Source organism: Phaseolus vulgaris, chromosome 3 (genome assembly GCF_051622355.1).
Source record: "Phaseolus vulgaris cultivar YP4 chromosome 3, ASM5162235v1, whole genome shotgun sequence".
NCBI lineage: Eukaryota > Viridiplantae > Streptophyta > Magnoliopsida > Fabales > Fabaceae > Phaseolus > Phaseolus vulgaris.
The window spans coordinates 32,669,272-32,691,537 of NC_143500.1; the positions used below are offsets into that span (position 1 = coordinate 32,669,272).

The window sequence follows — 22,266 nt, forward strand, 5'->3', positions numbered from 1 at the left end:
TTATGCGAAAGTGAATATAGTGTCTTACAGGTGCTAGGGTTCGGAAGCCATTATTAGTCACTACGAATGTAAAAATTCGTAAGTATTTTTCATTTGCACTTGAAAGTTTCGAACGCCCATGTTCGTAGTGTAAAAAGAGCTTACGGATATCCGTATCCAAAATAGGGTATTGCATTCCGGATGTAGATATTCTGAATGATGCTGAATGTGTTCCGGATTTGGGGATGCGGATTTTTTTTTGTAATGTATTTATTTATACGAAAGCTAAGTGATTTTTTTTTTCAGCATTCTCAATGGATACAACGGACTCATACATGGGAATTTCAGGGGAGATTGATGTGTGGGATGGATTAGATGATGTTGATCTGGAACAGTCAATAACTTATAACGCGTTAGACAATGGACATGGCACATGAGTGAAGTGAGACATTTACTAGAAATGAGGTATGGTAAATGTTAGGCTTGTCAATGTTATTTTTATGAATGATTTTAAAATTTGGCATATGTTATTGTAGGTATTTCGTGATCGAGATAAGTTGTTAGAGTGGGCAAGAAGTGTTGGCTATATTTATGGGTTTGTTATTGCTATATTGAGGTCAGATACATGGACGGGGCAACGAGGAAGGATGTCCTACGTATTATTAGGTTGTGAGAGAGGAGGTAAATACATACGGTATAAAAAAGACATAGATATCAGTCGAACGGGAAGTAGGAAGTGTGAGTGTCCTTTCAGATTGCGAGGCAAACCAGTGAAAGGTGGTCAAGGGTGGATGGTTAAATTAATTTGTGGTTCTCACAATCATGATTTGGCAGAGACAATGGTCGGTCATCCATATGCTGAAAGGTTAAGTGTAAAGGAAAAGGTTATGGTTGAGGATATGACTAAAACTTCAGTGAAGCCAAGAAATATTTTACTAACCATGAAAGAGAGAAATGAGAAGAATGTCATGACGATAAATCAAGTTTATAATGCAATGAGTGTTCACCGAAGATCACAACAAGGTCACAGAACAGAAATGCAATAATTCATGTTGTTACTAGAGCGAGACATGTACGTGCATTGGTGTAGGTGTGAAGAGGTGTCGAATGTTGTGTAAGATTTATTTTGGACACACCCAGATTCAATAAAGTTAGTGAACTCCTTTAATATTTTCATATTAATGGATACTACGTACAAAACGAACAAGTATAGGATGTCGTTACTTGAGGTTGTTGGGATTACATCAACTGGTTTGACTTTTTCCGTTGCATTTTGTTTACTAGCAGCAGAAAAGGAAACTAATTTTTTGTGTGCCCTTAATAGACTTAAAGGGTTGTTTGTGAGAGTTGATTCATACCCTAGGGTGGTGGTATGTGATAGAGATATTGCCTTAATGAATGCAATTAGAATCGTGTTTCCTGAAGCTTATAATTTGCTTTGTCGATTTCACATTGATAAAAATGTGAAAGCAAAATGTAAAATGTTGGTTCATCCAAGAGAGGCATGGGATCAAGTAATGCAAGCTTGGGGATCTGTAGTGGATTGTGATATTGTTGAAGCCTTTGAAGATCATGTGAATGCTTTTCAAGTTGTATGTTCTCCATGGCCTATATTTGTTGATTATGTGATGGGTACATGGTTACATCCACACAAAGAAAAATTTGTGAAGGCATGGACAAATAAGGTTACACTTAGGAAACACAACAAGTAACAGGGTTAAGGCGGCACACGGGAGCCTAAAGAGAATTCTTCAGAATTCCATGGGGGATTTATGTTTCTGTTGGGATTCAATCAATAAGATGATTATTTTACAACATAATGAAATCAAAGCTTCATTCCAAAAGAGTCTGCATGTGGTCGAACATCGGTTTAAGGTTACAGCTTACAAAAAATTGTTACGTTTTGTGTCAAAATATGCTTTGAACCTTATTGCCAAAGAGCTTGATAGGGTTAAATCAGTGGGGTTTGATAAAGAAAAGGTGTGGATGTAGTCTTACATGTACTCATGGTATTCCATGTGCGTGTGAATTGGCTTCGTTTGGTGTGGGTAGCATACCACTTAAATCAATACATGTCATGTGGAATCGATTAAGCTTTGAAGATATTGCAACTGAACAATGCTCATCTGAGTTGTCAATTGACAAAGAGTTTGAGGTGATCGCGAAGCGGTTCAAAGACTGGGACCTTGCAGGTAAGGTTAATATCAAAACTAAATTGCAAGAGATTGCCTTTCCAGAGAAGACATTTATTTACGCACCACATGATAAGGTCAAAATAAAAGGTGATGTAAAGATGGCTCGTCCTACCAAATTCATGAGATCAACTAAGCGAACCCCTTCTTATTTTGAACATGTGAATTTCTTACACTCACAACATGATAGTTCTTCAAGTATAAAACCTAATCAAGGACAGTTACCATAAATTCTACTAGTAAAATCCATTCCTTTCCTTGAACAATTCCCTGCAGGGTATCATTCATACATTGTTGATGTTGTCGATGTTAAGGCTGATGACCATTGTGGGTACCATGTTGTTGCTGTGATGACTTTTTACGACAAGTGCACCGTGTTTGTCAAAAGTAATAATTGTCCCTAAGGACGGATATCGATCCCACAAGGAACAGTGAATTATCAAGTACAATAATCGCTAAATATAGAACAAAACAATTAAAAGTGTATTGAAAGTGGTTGTGTTGGCAATGATCAATAAGAAAACAGACAAAGAATTAGTTGTTTCAATTGGAAAAATAGGGATTAGGTTTCATCTCTCTCACTCTCATGTATTTTGATTAGCATGTCAATATTAAGTTCTTTGATTGAAATTGATGCCCGTATAAAAATCATCTATATCGATTCCTCGCATATAAAATCCTTAAGAATGTCCCCTAACTATCGATCCCTCGCATAATTATAAGAACAACTTAGAACGAAGCTCAGACGTTTAATAGCAATTAACATTTCAAGTCTATTCCTAGCACTGAAATATGTTAAGTATTGTTGTTTAGGTCCGAACCCTAAAAATACCTCCCGGTCAGATTTAAGATTCTCAATTTGTCACGGAAAATTAAAAGTAAAACAACAATACCAATAATCAATCAAGAACTGAATATTAATATATAAAATATCACCTCAATACATAAGAGTTTGAGCATATTACTCCAAATCCCAAAGGGTAGAATTAGCCACGCATACTTCTATCACCTTCCATTCTCCCAATTGGGTTACAATTCACTCTATGGTGTTTTCCTCTCAATCTCGCACACTAAGGTTGAGCCTCTAGCCCTCTATTTATCCTAGATTTCTAGGGTTGGGTTGTTTATTGTGTCGCGCTAATGGGCTAAATGATAAAACATAAAAAAGGCCCAATCTTTCTTTGCATCTTTTTCCATTCTGGGACCTTCTATCTTTATCTTTTTAGCTCCAATCATTCATCTTTAATCCAAATCTCCAATCTTCCTTAGAAATATGCAATTAACACCAAATTTGGGAATAAAATACTCTTATTCAAATAAAGATCATAAAAAATGTAAAAAGGTATAAATTCATAAATTAGGGATTATTTTATATGTAAATTAGCAATAAATCATCATAAGTGCCTATATTTTAATATGAAATATTACTGAAATTAGACACTTATCATGCTGCCAAATTGGGCAAGGGAGAGGAGTCATGACAGTTGTTTGAATGAATTTGTTAAAAGAACTAAGTGAATGGAGACAAAAATATGTTGAACTGTTTGGTGGTGATGAACGATATGAATACTTGAAGAAGTCACTTCTAGTTGACCACATGTCTATGGTACCAACACTAACACCCTTTCATTTGTACTTTGCATTTATTCATTTACCTTTGTTTGCCATTTGTACTTGCAGGCTGGAACAGATAAGTGGATGACAATTCCAAACATGGGATACGTTATTGCAAATCGGTATAATGTCATTTTTGTTTCATTGTGAGGGATACAATTATTGACTATTTTTCCTTTAAGAACCCAAGCACCAAGTAACTTTAGTCATCACCGAATCATTACAATTGGTCATGTCCACGGAAATCATTTTGTCCAGCTATACTCTAAACGAATAAAAAAGTAAGTCATACTGCTAAATTAAAAGTTATGTAACCTATATTTATTACCTTTATAGGTGAAGTTCAAAGATGGTTGTCCAATTGATAAGTGTCAAATTTCAGTAATATTTCATATTAAAATATAGGCACTTATGATGATTTATTGCTAATTTACATATAAAATAATCCCTAATTTATTAATTTATACCTTTTTACATTTTTTATGAGCTTTATTTGAATAAGACCATTTTATCCCCAAATTTGGTGTTAATTGCATATTTTTAGGGAGGATTGAAGATTTGGAGTAAAGGGGAATAATTTGAGCTAAAAAAAGAAAGCTGGAAGGTCCCATAATGGAAAAAGATGTAGAGAAAGATTGGGCCTTTTTTTTAAGTTTTATCACTGAGCCCATTAGCGCGACACAAGAAACAACCTAACCCTAGAAAACTAGAATAAATAGGGGGCTAGAGACTCAACCCTAGGGTGCCAGATTGAGAGGAAAACACCATAGAGTGAATTGTAACCCAATTGGGAGAATGAAAGGTGCTAGAAGTATGCGTGGCTAATTCTACCCTTTGGGATTAGGAGTAATTTGCTCGAACTCTTATGTATTGAGGTGATATCTTATATTAAAATATTCAGTTCTTTATTGATTATTGATATTGTTGTTTTACTTTTAATTTTCCGTGACAAATTGAGAATTTTAAATCTGACTGGAAAGTATTTTTAGGGTTCTGACCTAAATAACAATACTTAACATATTTGAGTGCTAGGAATAGACTTGAAATGTTAATTGTTTTTAAACGTCTGAGCTTCATTCTAAGTTGCTCTTATAATTATGGGAGGGATCGATAGTTAGGGGACATTCTTAAGGATTTTATATGCGAGGAATCGATATAAATGATTTTTATACAGACATCAATTTCAATCAAAGAACTTTATATAGACATGCTAATCAAAATACATGAGAGTGAGAGAGATGAAACCTAATCCTTATTTTTCCAACTTAAAACAACCAATTCTTTGTCTGTTTTCTTATTGATCATCGCCAACACAACCACTTTCAACACATTTTTAATTGTTTTGTTCTATATTTAGTGATTATTGTACTTGATAATTCATTGTTCCTTGTGGGATCGATATCTGTCCTTAGGGACATTTATTACTTCTGACAAAGCGGTGCACTTGTCGTAAAAAGTCATCACCAATGCCACTTACAGATATATTGTGGGCATCACATTGTTATCCTACGGTTCAATCTTGGTCAACATACTACACTAGCCGGATGCAAGTTTATACACAAATAATGTCCATTAGACGATACTTTTAATCATAACATTTGTAATAGATACTTAATGATAACATTTGTAATAGATACTTAATAGATAGTTAACATTTTGCGTGTTTTAATATATGTATTTAGTAATGCATTATGGATGGCAACATCCGGAATAGATAGTGATGCCTACGGATGTGAAAATACAGATCACAAAATGGCACCTACATATATGGATATCCGCAAGCCGCCGTGAAGGTGTTACGGATATCAATATCCGTAAGTCTTGCATGTGTCTACGAATATGAAGATTCACAAGTCATGGTACACAATGGAAATCAGGTGCCCACGGATATGAATATCCACAAGTTTTGGATTAATATATTCATAACTGTTGGAGGTGCCTACGAATGAATATATCTGTAACTGTTGGAGGTGCCTACGGATGAATATATCCGAAACTGGTTATGCTGAACACAGGTATTAACAAGTTTTCTTTAAAGTGTTGATAATTAAAAATCAAAAACCATTTTAAGTAACATAAATAAAAACCACATTAAATAATATAGATAAGGTGCAAATACATCATCATGGACACAAATATTACATAATAAGGAGTCCTAATACATTGTCAATCATTCCTATGTCACTCATTCCTACGTGAATGTCTCCTGACATATACAGCTCTATCATCAGTTGCTCATCGTGCTAATATAATGGTTGCTTGTATCCCTTCCCACACATGACTGCCCTCCACGAAATCACCATGATTAAGTGATGGTTGCAATGTTTGTGTAATTCTATGACAAATACCCTACAAGCATGAATGTCATAGTTGCTCCCTGGCAATGTCTTGTTTCTTCAGATGCAACTCCACGGTCAACACGGAGGGATTCTACCAATAAATCATTTGCAGAATCTGAATCTAAGGTCTGCTGGGTGTAAAATTGACTGACAATTGGTAAATGCAACAAATTTGACACATCATCAAGAGTGATGGTCATCTCCACGACCAGTAAATTAAAGTTGTTTGTTTCTGCATGTCACATCTCTACAAAAGCACACAACAATCCTCGGTCTAAATTCTCGTAACTAGCATGAAGCAGACCACTTAAGCCAGACATTTCTACAGCAGCCTGTATACGCTCATGAGGTGCTCCTAATTTATTTATCTTCTTCCCATGAGAAATGACCTTCAACTCACCACGATCCTACAATAATGAACATATATCATCAAAAAATACCTACATACCACAGGCAAGAAATTAAAGTTCATTACTTACCAAATCATCCCATAATTGTTTGACTACATGAACTTCATAATTAATGAGTAAGGACTTATCCACTGGCCCTCCTATATAGCCTTCATCATCATCAATTTCAACTTCTTCTTGTTCAATGTAATCTTGAAAGTCTTCATTTGGAACTGAAGTACTAGGACCGCCCCGTCTTCTTCTAACCGATGCAGTTGGTCGCACACAGTCTGAATTAAAAAGTCTTCCACCTCTAGTCCTCACCATCTTACTATTCAGAAAAATAACATTCAATCAAAAATTAGAATGGAACAAAGATACTATAAAAGAACAAATAAAATATACCATATAACACAAATTTTAAGGACACACATAGTAGGCACATTAATGAACATAAGCACAACTATATTCCGCACACAATTACACGAAATGCATTCACACCCTTCCAGATGAAGACAACCGCAACCCACCACGACTACCTTCCGCATACAAATATTCGAAAGTCATTTAGACACTTTCGAATGAACATATCCGCAACACACAACTCCATTCCGCACAAAAATATCCAAAAGTCAAAAATGACTTCCGCCTACAAATATTTGCAACGCAATGCAATGCACACACATACTGACCTTGTCTTCTCCGGTGCCTTCCTTCCAGTCAAGCCTCCGTTGCCGGAGAAATGCCAACGCTGGTGCGAGGATGCAAACGCTAGTGCGACGGTGTTGGGTGCGAAAATGGCAAAACGAAGTTGAAGTAGCTGAAGCTGTTGGATGTGGGATTGGGTGCAGAAATAAATTAATCTAATTTCATATTCGTTAAAGGCATATCGGTACTTTCACAAATACAATTGCTAGATGAATCAACCTTTTTAGGCATATGAAGGCCCAATTTGTCGAAGCCTCAACATCTAATAGCCTTCATAATTAAAAAATAAATACAAAAATCTTAAAAGACATAATAGAAGTGTGTCTTTAGCTCGAAACACATTATAACATTGTGTTGGAAAATTTCTTAGCAAATTTTCTCAACATCCAATTTTTTAACTTGCAACCTACATAGTTTTAAATTTTAAACTTTCAAATTTGTTCTTATTCTAGAAATGAAAATCTGAAATTAGAAATAATACATTCCAGAAAAATAGATCTAGAAGAGATTATTGTGTTCCAGAAATGAATATTTGGAAACAAAATTTAAAATCCCATTTCGGATAAAAAAATTCATAATACAAAAATTTGTTATGAAAACATATTTAAAAAAAGGATTCGGAATGTATTATTCCTTTTTATTTAAGGGTATTTTCGTCTTTTCATACTGAAATTGGGTGTGTGGTGCAGGAAGTAATTGCCATATTCCTTTTGAACCCATTTTCTCTATCTAGCATCCCTTATTTTTTTTTCAATTAGTTTTTTAAATATACTACACGTATATAATAGTTTATACACTAACGTAGAGTTTATCTTATCGGGTCAAATATCATAAATTAGATGTTGACTTTTACTATAACTAGTTAATAATGTTAAAATATTATACTTAACATTATTTATAATTAGTTAACAGTATAGACAATATATAATAAATGAACTATAAAAATAAGGGTGCAAAAATAAAAAAGGAAAATAGAAATAGAATCACTTGATAGACTTATTATTCTTTAGTTAAACTTCACGATTTCTTCCCGTAATTCCATAATTATAAGAACATTTTACATTATCTATATATCTGGAATATTTTTGATTGTATAATGTCAAAAAATATTTAGATTGTGTAAGTTAAAAATTAAAAATACATTTTAAATTATATAATTTAAGAATACATTTGAGATTGAATATATTTTAAATTTAAAAATATATTTCGAAATATATAATCCAAAAATTATTATGAATACATAAAAAAATAGATTGTAAAATTTAAAATTGTAACGGACCATCCAAAATATGTTTTTATATTATAATAAAGAAACTATAGTAGTGAAAAAAAAAATGTGTTTTTTTTATCAGTAAAGAATAAAATAGAATAAAAGGGGTACTTTAGGGGTACCCCAACCCATATACAAAAACCAAGTAGTTCAAGATAAGGGTAATTATACATTCTAGTGATGTAGCATAACAAACAGATCCTAGCTTTACTTTCCTATCTACTTCAGACGACCCCACATTACCTATTTAACCACATCTTCAGAGAAACCCAAATCTTGACCACCTAGCCTCTTTTGTTACGTGTCTTTATATGCTACCTCCAGCACAAGTTTCTTGTATGCCCCTTGATATGGATAAATCTGGACGGCCAACGAGCATTGTCTATCACAGATCAGCTTCTTCACGCTCCCATCTACACCTCCACACGGCTTGTCACCCCAACTACTGCAACAGAGTTCCTGGAATCCACCTCGCACCAAAACAACCTTGTTGCAGCACCTTGAGCCAGCTCCTACTATGAACCAGTGGCACCTTATTTCCTATCCTCACGTCCACCGGAAAAACTGCAAGCAAAAAATTACTCCAGCAAGAATTACCAATTCCTTTACTGCAGCAACACAAGAATAGCTCATAATCCACCCTGCTTCCCCCTACTTCTCTTTAAACCTGAACCCTGTAACTTTTGACATCCTTTCCACCGCACCTGCCAACCATTCAGCTAACACACCACCTTCATATCAGCAGCTTTGCAGACAAATGCTTGGATTAAGAATCCAATCTGAGTAGGAAAAGGTAAACGAACCCGCACCAAACTTCAAGTATAACCACGTGGCCAATTGAGCTGAATGGAATACTTCTTCAGCATCCGGTATCCCTTGTTTGAACACAGTTAAATTTCTCTGATCCCATATGCTTCTAATGATTGCCACCCAGAGCCCCTTCCAGACTTGATTCTGCTTATTATTTAAGTGAATTAAATGGAAGCTCTCAAAATGAATTAAGAGATCCTTATGCTGAACAGACACAATACCCATCCACCTTAGACAAAGACCCCATATCCGTTGTGCAACCAGACACGTCATAAAAATATGTTGAACTGATTCATCAGCTACCCTACAAAAAACACACAGAGGGGAATTGACAACTATACCTCTCCTGGTGAGATTATCATACGTTGGTAACCTCCCAATTAGAGCCCTCCATGCCGTACATAAATCTTTGGGTACCGCTTTGACTTGCCACAACAACGAAAAAACATTATGCAAGCTGCCATTGGAATAATTACACAAAGTAAGGTATGCAGATTTGACAGAGAAAACACCTTTGGGATCCCCACTCCATTCAATAGTATCCTCAGAATCTTTGTTCAAAGTCTTCCTTGTAATGAGGTTCATCATTTCTTCCTTTACAGAATTTTCCCACTCAAAACTAGACATTCTCCACCCTAACCTCCAAGACCAGCCTAACTCCCCCCACGAGCCTACCTCTCCCACCAATTTTCCTTACTCTAAGGATATGGTGTACAATCTAGGAAACAAAGCTTTAAGCTTATTATTGTCCAACCATGTATCTTCCCAAAACATGATTTTATCCCCCTTTCCCACTTTCCATGAGACATGGTTACGGAACCAACCCTCACCTTCTCCTTCTTCACAAACCTTACGAAGATCACTCCACCACCATGAATGATTCTTACCACAGCCTTGAGAACTTGTCGTACCATTACCGTACTTAGATACCAAGATCTCTTTCCATTTCCCTTTTTCTTCACTCATCATCCTCCACTTCCATTTTGCTAACAAAGCCCGATTGAAATTTTGTATATCCTTAACCCCCAACCCCCCTTCCTTCTTTGATTTGCATACATTTTCCCACCGAACCCAGGCTATATATTTACTATCCTTGCCCCACGCCCAAAGAAACCTCCTCTGAATACTAGAAATCTTATCACAGGCTGACTTTGGCGCTTTATAAAAAGATAGATAAAACAGGGGTTTAGAAGTTAAAACCGACTTAATCAAACATAACCTACCGGCAAACGATAGACATTTCCCTTTCCACGCACTAAGTCTGGCTTTAACTTTCTCCACCACCGGTTCCCAAAACTGCACCCTCCTTGGATTACCACCAACCTGTATTCCCAGATAGATAAAAGGTATTTGCATGATATTGCAATTGAGGGTTTTCGCATATAGCTCAAGATTGCTTCGATCTACCTTTAACCCTGCTATCTTTGATTTATGAAAGTTAACTTTGAGCCCAGAAGCAAGCCCAAAAACCCTGAGAATTGCCTTAATTGTAAAGACATTGGAAAAGGAGTCTTCACACATGAACAGGGTATCATCTACAAATTGTAGTAAGCAGCAGTCCACCTGAGCTCTTCCCACCTTGATACCTCTTAACAGATCCTCCTTTACAGCTTTGCGAACTAGACCCGCCAGCCCTTCTGCTACAATAAGAAAAAGAAACAGCGCCAGAGGATCTCCTTGCCTCAACCCCCTTGTAGGTCTGAACTCCTCTGTTGGGCTACCATTGACCAGGACTGACACCGTAGCCGTCTCCAGACATCCTTTCACCCATTTTATCCACTTGCTATGAAACCCCATTCTTTGTAACATGTCCAACAGAAAAGTCCACCTAACCGAGTCATAGGCCTTTTCAAAATCTACCTTCAGGCACACCCCACTCTTCCGATTTCTTCGAACCTCTTCAATCACCTCATTAGCCATCATGACACTGTCTAGCATACCCCTATCTTCCAAGAAAGCTGATTGAACATCATCTATAACCAGATGCAAGACTTCCTTTATACGACACGACAACACCTTAGTGATTATCTTGTAAAGAGCTCCCACTAGAGATATAGGTCTGAAGTGCTCAACCAAGACGAGATTCTTCATTTTAGGGATAAGAGCAATAAATGACGCATTGCAGCCCTTTGAGAAGCTCCCAGAATCTTGAAACAAGTACACAGCTTCCAAGATATCCTCCTTTAGAATCTCCCAATTACTCTTGATGAAATTAAAATTATAGCCATCTGGGCCAGGACTTTTCGAACCCTCACACAACCACACTGCAGCCCTGACCTCCTCCTCGGAGAAATCCTCTACCATTTTCAGACTAATGGCCTCTGGAAGAGTCTTGAAGTCCACAAGACCAAGCCTAACACCATAATCAGGTGTGGCCTTGAACCTCTGTTCAAACACACATTTCGCTTCTCTACGCACCGCTTCTGGTTCTTCGCACCACTGATTATCTATTTCAACACCTTTAACTTCATTCCTAAGCTTCTTCCACCTAATAATAAAGTGATAATACTTGGAATTTAAATCCCCATGCTTAAACCAAGTAGATCTAGCTTTCTGCCTATTTATAGATTCCATCTTTTTATCTAAGATCTTCTGTTGACTTAGTAACTCCAATCTTCTCAATTTTTCCCCTTCCAGTAAATCACATTCAGCATCCTTGACATTGAGGTTCTCAATTTCCATCATGATTTTGCGCTTGCACTCCTCAATATTTCCGAAAACACTCTTGTTCCACTCCTTGATGTCGGTTTTCAGCAACTTCAATTTATCTTTGAGCCTTGACATTTTGTTTCCCTGTACCTCATAAGTATTCCGCTTACCTTTCACCAAGTCCTTAAAACTAGGTTCCAAAAGCCAAGCGTCAATAGATTTGAACGGTTTAGGACCTCAATCTTTAGCCCACGATTTGGCCACTATGGCGCAGTGATCGGAGACTTCCCTCTCCAGTACATATTGCTTACTCGTAGGCCACCTTTGTAACCATTCCAATGATACTAAAAATCTGTCTAATCTGCTTTTGGCAGACCCATCTGCCTTGTACCAGGTGAACTTTTTGCCTACAAGAGGTAACTCCACCAACACATTCCTATCAATGAACTTATTGAAGTCTTTAATCTCCTTCTTTTGGCTGGACAACCCTCTAACACCTTTCCTTTCCTCCATAATCCTAACCGCATTAAAATCCCCGCAACAACACCACACCTCATTCTGACTATAACTTTTAATGGTTGACAAAGCATCCCACATGACAGCTTTATCACTATTCGAGCAAGCAGCATACACATTCACAATAACACATAAGCAATTCATTTTAACATAAATCCCAGGTACAACTATGAAACCTCTTCCTTTAACATGAGACCTATACTCAAACACTTCTTTATTCCACATAGAAAGAATACCTCCTGCCCCATTTTCTCCTTCATTAAGTACCCAACCAATGTTATTATCCCCCCATAAAGCAAAGCATTTAGAATCAGAGAAATTCATAACTTTTGTCTCCTGCAAACATACAAACTCGGCACTCTCCTTGTAAATAATATGCTTAAGATATTTAGCTTTTACCCCTCCTCCTAGCCCTTTGATGTTTAAATTGATAACAATCATAGACAACCTGATTTCATGCCCTTCTTCATCTTACTCAAAACTTGTCTATCCCTATCCTCCATCACCTCCACTTCTTGTAGCATCATATCATCTCCCCATGGGCATGTCGTACCTAACCTTTTGGCTAAACCCCATAATCTAACTGATTTGGATTCAACAACTTCTTTCCTAATTCGGTTATTACATTCAACAATTTCAGAATCAGACAATGCATAGGATAATGAACGTGACCTGATTGGGTATTTGTTCCCAGAATGTAACGATCATGTGCCCCCTTTTGAACGACACCGCCGCTGGATTGTTCGGCCCCTTGCTCCCATAGCGCACGTATGTGACGCACCCTATCTGGGGTTTGACGATCGTCCACCTCTATATGTTCCTCCTCGCCATTATGAACGTCGCCCGTCTTCTTCCCCAAATCTCCCTGGTACCCTTCATTGATCGAATTCTTCCGGCAGCTATTCGATTTAGAAAGAGAATTCTTTACTCGATTTGATGAACAGGCACCCCCTTTACTAACATTCAAGGACAAATGTTTTAATGGATGCTCCACCCACGGGCTCTCCGACGTCGTTGGTTGTCCTCCGTCAACACTCGTTGCACAAACGCCTTCAAAAGATTTTCCTGAAAGTGATACACGCCCAGCGTAGGTGTCCACATGGGCCTTAGTTCCAATAACCTGTAAGTGGGCCTCAGATAGCATTGGGCTTTCATTAAAAGAGTCAAACGACTCCACCTCTTTTACTAAGTCTACCAAGGGGCTTTGTATAGCCCCACACGCCACATTGACATGCTAAAGAGCAGACGCTGCTGTCCCCTCCTCTGCCCCCCCCCCCCCCCCCCCCCCCCCCTCCCCCAGACTCACCTCTTTTTTTGAAGGAAAATCAGACTTTCCCTGACCTGACACAAGATCTTCTGCACCTTCCTTTTCTAGATCCATTTTTGTCTTATTCATAGACCACCCCTTCTCTTCCCTTATGTTTTCCTTCGGCCACCCTCTGCTACCTTCTCCGTCCCCTCCCCTTTCATTACTCAGTTTTGCAGAACAGAGAGAATCTTCCACAAAAGTTTCAAAGGATGAAACACTACCCGATGACCCTCCAAGACTAAGATCACAGTTGCATCTGGACTTAACTCCATCATAATAGTTCGCTTCCTCCACCAATGTAATATTATACAAACATCCATTAATCTGAAAACCTTTGGACAGCTCTACCTTACTCGATTTCAACATTCTTACTTGAAACCGCGCATACTCCAACCTATTCCATGATAAAGAGGCTTCATCCACCTCCACCAGCGTTGCTACATCCTCTACCATTTTTGAGAAACACTCCTTGTTCCATAAGTGAATCGGCAACCCATAGCATTTAACCCACACCCGTTTGTAGCTGACCACAAGAGATTCTGACCAAGGCTTGATGTCTTCAAAAAAATAGTCGAACCATTCTTTACTAGATTTCACAATGTCCTCTATTTTCTCGATAGACTTAGAGGTCAGTAAGACAAGATTATCTCCCAAAAAGCGAATTATGATCATGCTCATCCCTCCCTTAATACATTCTTCCTGCAAAGTCTCATGTTCCCACTCTGCCTTCATACGACCAACCATGCTGTTCTTCATCCACGGCAAGATGTTCGCCTTAGTCGTAAAAGAAGGCCCTTTCCACTGGGCACGAAGTGGGCTTCTTACTACATCAGCATAGGTTTGCTTACCTAAAACATAACCATTAGCATCCTTTCGTACTCCACTCCTGATAACTTCTTTCCCTCTTTTTACCATCCACACCTCCTTGTTCTTCCTCTGATAGTTTCGAGAGGGAAACCCACCACTTCTACTCTTCTCCTCCAAGCAAGGAGCATTTCCCTTATTCACAAACCTTTCCCTCCTGTACCTTGGTACATTAACATGAAGTTTCATGTTTCCGATGAAGCAGTTGTCTAGCTCCCTCTCCAGGCTTGGAACATTTCCCACCTAAAAAAACCTTACAAAGCCAAACCTTCTACCCCATCTATTCAAACGTTTAGAAATGAACACTTCTTTGACCCTGGCCCATTTCTGAAACAGTCTGAACATTTCTAATTCACCATGATTTTCTGGAAGGTTTGAAAAGAAGAAGGTTGTACAAGGCTTTGTCGACTGTTGATGAAGATGCTCCGCCTGTCTTCTCCGATTTTCCTGTTCCTCCTTCGCCCCACTCCACTCAGCCATTAAAGACGGTTTCTTTTTCTTCAAGTATGTAATAAAAAGTGTGTTAATTCAAAATGTAAGCCTTCAACTTTTAGGTCTCACCCTTCAAACCAAATGTGCATTTTTGTTGACCACGTTATTTATTGTACTTTATTCTTCTCTAGTTTGGAAGGAAAATAGAAAAATATAATTAGTTATCATTTATTTATATATATATATATTTTTTTATTTTTTTATTTTTCATTATTAAAACATGAGATTAATCTTTAAAAATTTAACTAGTAAGAAAGATATTCCCTTTGAATTTGATATTTTTACATAATGAGGAGGTAGAAGTGAAAATTCAAGTAATTGAATTAAATAATTTTGATTTGAGTGAAGTTATCGAGATTTTAAGAAAGGTGGGATTGGAAGTTTCCTGGAAGAGTTTGAAAGCGCAGTAATTGGTTGACTCGATCTCAACATTGATTTTTTATTTTGACTCAAGTTTCCTACTTTTGGATTCTTATTCATATATGCATCCAACAATTTCAAATTAAATTAAATATTTTTTTTATATTATAATATAAAATTTAATTTCTGGTTTTAATTTTAATTTTATATTTTTAATATATATTAAAAAATATTAGTAATATAATATCCGTGTTAACTATAAATCAAAGTAAAATATTTTAATATTTTAATTTACATTGAAAATTTATTTATTATATAAAATAAATTGATAAAAATTCATTTTAATAATTTTATTACAATAAATATTTAGAAATTCTAAAATTTGAGACGAGATTTAAAAAAATATTTAACTATTTCATCTATTCAAACATTTTTCTGAGTCTGAAATTGACCTTTTAAGTTTATAGAATGAGAAAAAGTAGATGGAATGTTGAAGAAAGATGCCAACCAGATAAATTGAGAAGCCAGCCAAATCCAACCTCACAGATGCAATTCCAGCTTCACACAATGCCACCACTATCCTTTCTTTATCCATTTTTGCTTTAAACCTTAACTCTTTTTACACTAATCTTTAACTTCACCCAAATTTAATGAACATTTAAATTTATATATTACAATAACTTTATTATTTTTTAATATATTATATTCATATGATCATTTTAGTTAATTTTTTATCATTATTATCAAAATAACTCTTGCAGATTCACTGCACGAGTAACAGTGGCAGATTCTGCATGTCCGCCACGTGGCAGAATCATAAAGCATTGCTTACTTGCTGATTTAGAAGGATAGGGATGAGTTTAATGCAACCATTTATTTTTTCAATTAGAAAAACATTTATTGCACTATATTGTAAATTAAAGTTTTTTAATTATACGCCGTATTTTTTACTTTTGGCTAGTCTGAGGTAACAAAGATTTTTTTTTAAGTAATCTTATGTGTCATGTAAAACTAAGAAAAAGTGATTCCGGAAGAAATTATTTGATAATTAATATTTAGAAATTTTAAAAAATATATATAATAAAAATAGCTTTTTTGAAAATAAAATAATTGATTTTATGAAAAGATATTTAAATAGTTTATAATTTTAATTAATTATAAGAAAACACAAAAAAAAGTAATTATTTAATGAAACAAACTTAATCGAACGTCCTTTGTTTTGTTGACTTGACTAATTTTAACGGAGAATGGCGAATAGGGAAAACTATGGAAAAGTGGGAATAAAAAAAAGGAAAGTATCAGCGGTTCTGGAAACGGGCTTTTGAGTGTTGACTTGGCAAACGCAGCGGTAGTAGTAGTAATAATAAATGTACATAAATAACGTTTGGTGATGTTCATAAGATGTCTCTCGGTGAAGTCAAGGTCGCTCTTCCAAGCACAAGCACAAACCGAACATAACTTAACAAAACATTTCTTCTTCTTCGTCTTCAAACCTCTTCTTCTTCATCTTCAAACCTCTTCATCATCCATTTTCTGTTCCAAACAATACAAAAGCTGTAACCACACACACCGTCTTCGCTTTGAATTCCGAAAGGTATGATTCTTCTCTTTCATAGGGCCGATTCCTGTTTCGGGTTTTTCCTCTCTTTGACTACTTCATACACTCTTTTTTTTTGTTTTTCTACTCGTTTTGCTGGTTACCCTTTTCTTCTCATGTACACGCACGAACATCGAAACTGGGAAGTTTTCTTTTTTAATTCTTTTTTTTGGGGTTCAACTCTGTCCCTTCTTTAACGGTGAGATTGCAGAGTCTCTCTGTAAGAAGGAGGTGACAGTGTATATATTAAACCCAGAATTCTCTTTAATCGGTTTGATTTTTCGCATGATTATCGCTGTGTGGGGTTAATTGTCTTTAAAGTAGTTGTTGTGGTTGTTGGGTTAATGGTCTTTAAAATAGTTGTTGCGGTTGTTGTTAGTATTATTATTATTCTTAACTGTTTTTTTGGGGGGGTGGGGGAACATGTTTAAGGTAGTTCTGCATGTTTGTTTTTCTGTCTGGCCAATTATCTTTTTGGGATTTACACTTACAGGTGATGTGTTGATAGTATAGAGGTATAAGTATAAATAAGAAATTTTATACTTTTTGCTTCCACAAGTTCGAAGGTAATAGGATGCAACTGTAACCTTAACTTTTGGTGAATTTTTTTCTTCTTTCTTTCCGTTTTCTGAAAGTGAAATTTGTTTTCACCACATTTATTTACTGGGAATGATATAATGTGCCGCTGTTGGTTTTGATTGGTGGGATGGTTAGTGATTGTTCTGAATTTTGATTCGTTTGTCGGTGCTCCTGTTTGCACTTTGACTAATTGCATGTCATTTGTTGTTGTCATGCATCAACAGATTAAATAGGAATGTGTTTCTTTCATGGTGTGTATCTTTTAAATGTCCATGTGAAACGAAATAACCTTTTTGTAGTCTAGAGGGGCTAGTTTTCTCGTCATTTCCCTTTCTGGTTTTGAAAGAGACTGAGTATTTTTCTTTTATTTCATTTTATTTTATCATGTTGCTGCAAATTTACTTTCAAATGGCTCATTGGTTCATGTCTAAATTATATTTCCTTGTTTTGTCTGAAGTATTTTAATGGTGCAATTTATGTTCGTGTTCCTAGTTAGAACAATGAATGTTTGGTCATTAAGTTTCTGTCCAAAAAGGAAATGATATTTGATCAAAATTTAGTTTATCGGAATAGCCGAAAAGGCGATTCCACCATGTGAGAACTTCAAAATTCTCCAAGAAGTATGCGCAATAAAAATGGTTGCTATCTGATACACTTAAGACATCGTATATACGCTAGCACCGTGTGGTGTTGTCTATCCTTAGGGGAAGGGGGAGTTGGTATTGATAATATGTGCCTAGTCTTATTGATACTCTTGCAGTAACTTAACTGTTCAATTTGAAACTTACCTCCAGAATTCAGGATCATGGGTTGCTTTGGCTTCTGCAAAGGAGATGACAGTGTGGCAATTTCTGACAGAGGACCTTTCATGCAAAACACTCCCACTGGTAATCCGCTATTTCCAGTATTTTTTCCTTCTTTAAATTTTCTGTTTAGAATGGTATGTTACATTGACTTTCATGCAAGTCATGATTTGAAACGCAAGGGTTCATGCTTTGAGTATACTGTCTGTTCAAATTCTCATACAACAGCTGTTTGAACTTGCTTCTCATTGGCATTTCAAGTGTTATATTTAATTTTGTGCCATTCCCGAGTGGCACCTTCTAAATTTGGATCTTCCAAAAATAGCCTGTCCTAACTTTACATCGCTCTACCGAGTCTGTAGTTTAAGTGATTGTATTAATTGTTTATATGTATTTCTGTTTGCACTTTAATAAATCTGCTTTTATTTTAGTACCACTTTTGTTTGGCTTTAATTCTGTGAGTACAATGCAGGGAACGCAAGTTATCATGGCAGACATAATGCAGTGACTGCTCCTCGGCCAATAAATTTTCAACCTATTGCTGTCCCTTCTATTACAGTAGACGAATTGAAGTCTTTAACAGATAGCTTTGGCTCAAAATCTTTCATTGGTGAGGGTGCATATGGGAAAGTATATCAAGCTACATTGAAAACTGGGCGTGCAGTGGTAATCAAAAAGCTAGATTCCAGTAATCAGCCAGAACAAGAATTTCTTTCTCAGGTTTGGATCAATTGTTGTAGTTGTGAATTTTCCAATGATAAAATTTGATAGTAAGACATCATTGCATCACATTCTACATAGCAGCAACTATATTTTTATTCAGTACTTTTGGCTCCTAACTTGTATAGGTCTCCATAGTATCAAGGCTAAGACATGAAAATGTTGTTGAGCTTGTTAACTATTCTGTTGATGGTTCTTTTCGTGCCCTTTCCTATGAGTATGCTCCTAAAGGATCCCTTCATGATATTCTACACGGTAAGCCATACTTGTAATGTATTATTATCCCTTATTGATGTCTTCATTTTTATATACAATTTAATGATAACTGGTGTGTATAGGACGAAAAGGTGTCAAGGGTGCACAACCTGGTGCATTACTCTCGTGGGCTCAGAGAGTTAAAATTGCTGTTGGAGCAGCCAGGGGACTTGAATATCTTAATGAAAAGGCAGAGATTCATATAATCCATCGTTATATTAAGTCTAGTAACATACTTCTTTTTGACGATGATGTTGCAAAGATTGCTGATTTTGATTTGTCAAATCAAGCCCCTGATGCAGCAGCACGTCTTCATTCTACCCGTGTTCTTGGGACTTTTGGTTATCATGCTCCTGAGTAAGTTATTCCTAGAAGCCTAATCTACTTGTTTGAGAGCATGCTTACTTCTTCACACACTGTTAAAATAAAATAACTTCTGCTTTAGTTAGAAGATGGAAAAGTAGATCATAAGAACATGAAAATCATAATTGAGTAAACTTAAAAACTGATCTGTGGACAGTGAATGTAATGAACTTCAATCCACTTTATGGTTAATTATAATTTGGCTTATGGTCTCTCTTTACTTTTTAAAATTATGGCTTTTTAGAACTTATTGGGTTTGTACTTTTCTTATGGCAGATATGCAATGACGGGACAACTCACTTCAAAAAGTGATGTTTATAGCTTTGGAGTTATACTGCTGGAACTCTTAACCGGGCGCAAACCGGTTGATCATACACTACCCCGAGGACAGCAAAGCCTTGTCACCTGGGTACCAATATTTACTTGTTCTGTGTTCTGTTAATATTACTGTTGTGTTTTCTTCTCCTTTCAAATTTTGGATTTTGCACATTTTGTGATTCTTGTTCGTTGGGTTTTATCAGGCAACACCAAAGCTTAGTGAAGATAAGGTGAAGCAGTGTGTTGATGTTAGACTAAAGGGAGAGTACCCTTCAAAGTCCGTTGCAAAGGTAACTAACTAGATTATATTCTTTGAAATAGAGTGTTGTCTTTTAGTTAAACAGAACACTTGCTTTTGCACATTTTGCTTGCAAACCTTTTATTCTATTCTCAACAAAGCTTAAAAGAAGAAATATATGCCACTCTGAATCTTTTGTCCATCCAACTACACAATTATTTGATGATAGAAAATATGTGAATGGTGTTTCATGTCATCTAAAATGTTGCTTTTCATATTTTGCAACAGATGGCTGCTGTTGCTGCATTGTGTGTACAATATGAAGCTGAGTTTCGGCCAAACATGAGCATTATAGTGAAAGCTTTACAGCCTCTACTGAATACTCGTTCTACTCCCTCAAAGGAATCACCAAACATGTAAATTCTAAAATCATTCATTCCTTCTTTCAGATTGCAGATTGCAGATTTCATTCACCAATTGTCCTTGTGACAGTTGTCAGTAATTTACTCGTTTTGTGGCATACAGCATTAAAGTACCATTATTATATTTGTGGCTCAACTAACCGATGCTATATAAATAGTGATGTAGGTGACAGGAGCCTATCATAGATACTTAAGTTTATGGCTTTTGAATACTTTTTTTTTAATTTTTGTTTGGATTTCCTTTTCGACAAGTCATGTAAAAGTGAATGTATATTACCATATACCTTTCATGGACAACACATGATGTCTGGTTGAATTGCAATCTTTAACTTACATTTCTTCATTTTTTTCCTTTTTGATGTTATTAAGTTTTATATTGAATAAGGTGTTTGACAGAATTTAATACGCCATAGATTTACGTTTAGATAAGTTCCTTTCTATTTAATACACCATAGATTTACTTTTAGATAAGTTCCTTTCTATTTAATACACCATATATTTACTTTTAGATAAGTTCCTTTCTATTTAATACACCATAGATTTACTTTTAGATAAGTTCCTTTCCATCAATAATAGTACTGATTTTTTTTTTCTGGTTTCATTTATACCATTGAGCAAAAACTTTCTCAAAATTAAAATTAAATTATCCGTGTACTTATATTGTCCATACTTCGGTTCATCAACTATTCTTTCTCTTTTTAGTTTTGGGCTTTTAGCTAGATTATTTGTTTAAAACATATTAGTAAAATATTTTAAATGTCATTAATTTTGGTCTTACTTTTTTTAAACGAATTAAGAATAAATTTTCCTTGTCTAAAACATATTAGGAAAATATTTTAAATGTCATTAATTTGTTCTTATTTTCATAAAACGATTTAATAATAAATTTTCCTTTTAAATGAGTAATAGAATAATATTACTAGCTTTAGGTTAATAGAAGTTTATAAACTATTTTTTTGAGATGATGATAAAATTGAGAATATAAGAGAATGTTTAAAACAAATCATAGTAGAACGAAAAAGGTTATTAATTTATTTGTTTACCTTTTATAAATCAAAATACCTCTTCTCTTTAATTCAATAAAACTAAGTTTTTATTAAATGGTCCCCATTCCATCATTATTTCTCATTTACGCATAATTATCTTAATCTTTTATTATTTCATAATTAAGACATTCAGTTTTACATATTTTTAAATTAATAAAAGATTATGGAAAGAATGGATGTTCAAATTTCATGAACTCAGTCCTTTCTTACAACCGTATTATTTTTAAGGAATCTATCTTTTGGATTACCTCCATAATTGCATCATTGAAAACATTTGGTTAATGTTTGAACAAAGTTTATCTTCCTTTAGACCAAACGTCTCTGTCTTTTTTAAAACAAAATCGAACCCAACTTGGATAAAAAATGATAAAACTTGTGATTCTGATTTCAAAATAAATGCTACTTCATATTCTTATTCACTGATTCAAACCCAT

The 22,266-nt window shown here is 35.5% G+C and overlaps 3 protein-coding genes across 5 annotated transcripts; 2 read left to right on the plus strand and 1 right to left on the minus strand.

The window, feature by feature from the left end:
* The first annotated feature begins 293 nt into the window (after window positions 1–293).
* LOC137805535 (uncharacterized) lies at window positions 294–1,025 on the plus strand. Its single transcript, XM_090300128.1, has 2 exons — window positions 294–359; window positions 516–1,025. Exons 1-2 carry the CDS (start codon window positions 294–296, stop codon window positions 1,023–1,025), a joined length of 576 nt encoding a protein of 191 aa, XP_090156254.1.
* Window positions 1,026–12,187: 11,162 nt separating this feature from the next.
* On the minus strand, window positions 12,188–12,907 carry LOC137805536 (uncharacterized). The gene has a single exon (XM_068605480.2). It carries the CDS (start codon window positions 12,905–12,907, stop codon window positions 12,188–12,190), a length of 720 nt encoding a protein of 239 aa, XP_068461581.1.
* A 3,833-nt stretch (window positions 12,908–16,740) lies between these two features.
* Window positions 16,741–21,129, plus strand: LOC137807073 (pto-interacting protein 1). 3 transcript variants are annotated; one of them, XM_068607521.1, is made up of 8 exons: window positions 16,741–17,085; window positions 18,462–18,554; window positions 18,943–19,190; window positions 19,319–19,445; window positions 19,529–19,802; window positions 20,085–20,217; window positions 20,330–20,416; window positions 20,653–21,129. In XM_068607521.1, exons 2-8 carry the CDS (start codon window positions 18,473–18,475, stop codon window positions 20,782–20,784), a joined length of 1,083 nt encoding a protein of 360 aa, XP_068463622.1. In that variant the 5' UTR covers window positions 16,741–17,085; window positions 18,462–18,472; the 3' UTR covers window positions 20,785–21,129. The 3 variants fall into 3 exon arrangements, with proteins under 3 accessions (XP_068463622.1, XP_090156777.1, XP_090156776.1); XM_090300651.1 differs by lacking the exon at window positions 16,741–17,085 and adding an exon at window positions 17,472–17,654; XM_090300650.1 differs by lacking the exon at window positions 16,741–17,085 and adding an exon at window positions 17,496–17,581.
* The last annotated feature ends 1,137 nt before the right edge of the window (window positions 21,130–22,266 follow it).

Excerpts from the sequence above, each read along its gene's own strand:
- LOC137805535 (XM_090300128.1), top strand. The coding sequence starts at position 294 with ATGGATACAACGGACTCATACATGGGAATTTCAGGGGAGATTGATGTG. Across the intron at positions 360-515 it reads TGTGGGATGGATTAGATGAT|GTATTTCGTGATCGAGATAA; the intron begins GTTGATCTGGAA and ends ATGTTATTGTAG.
- LOC137805536 (XM_068605480.2), bottom strand. The coding sequence starts at position 12,907 with ATGATTGTTATCAATTTAAACATCAAAGGGCTAGGAGGAGGGGTAAAA.
- LOC137807073 (XM_090300650.1), top strand. The coding sequence starts at position 17,512 with ATGTTTAAGGTAGTTCTGCATGTTTGTTTTTCTGTCTGGCCAATTATC. Across the intron at positions 17,582-18,461 it reads TTTGGGATTTACACTTACAG|AATTCAGGATCATGGGTTGC; the intron begins GTGATGTGTTGA and ends ACTTACCTCCAG. Across the intron at positions 19,446-19,528 it reads CCTTCATGATATTCTACACG|GACGAAAAGGTGTCAAGGGT; the intron begins GTAAGCCATACT and ends TGGTGTGTATAG.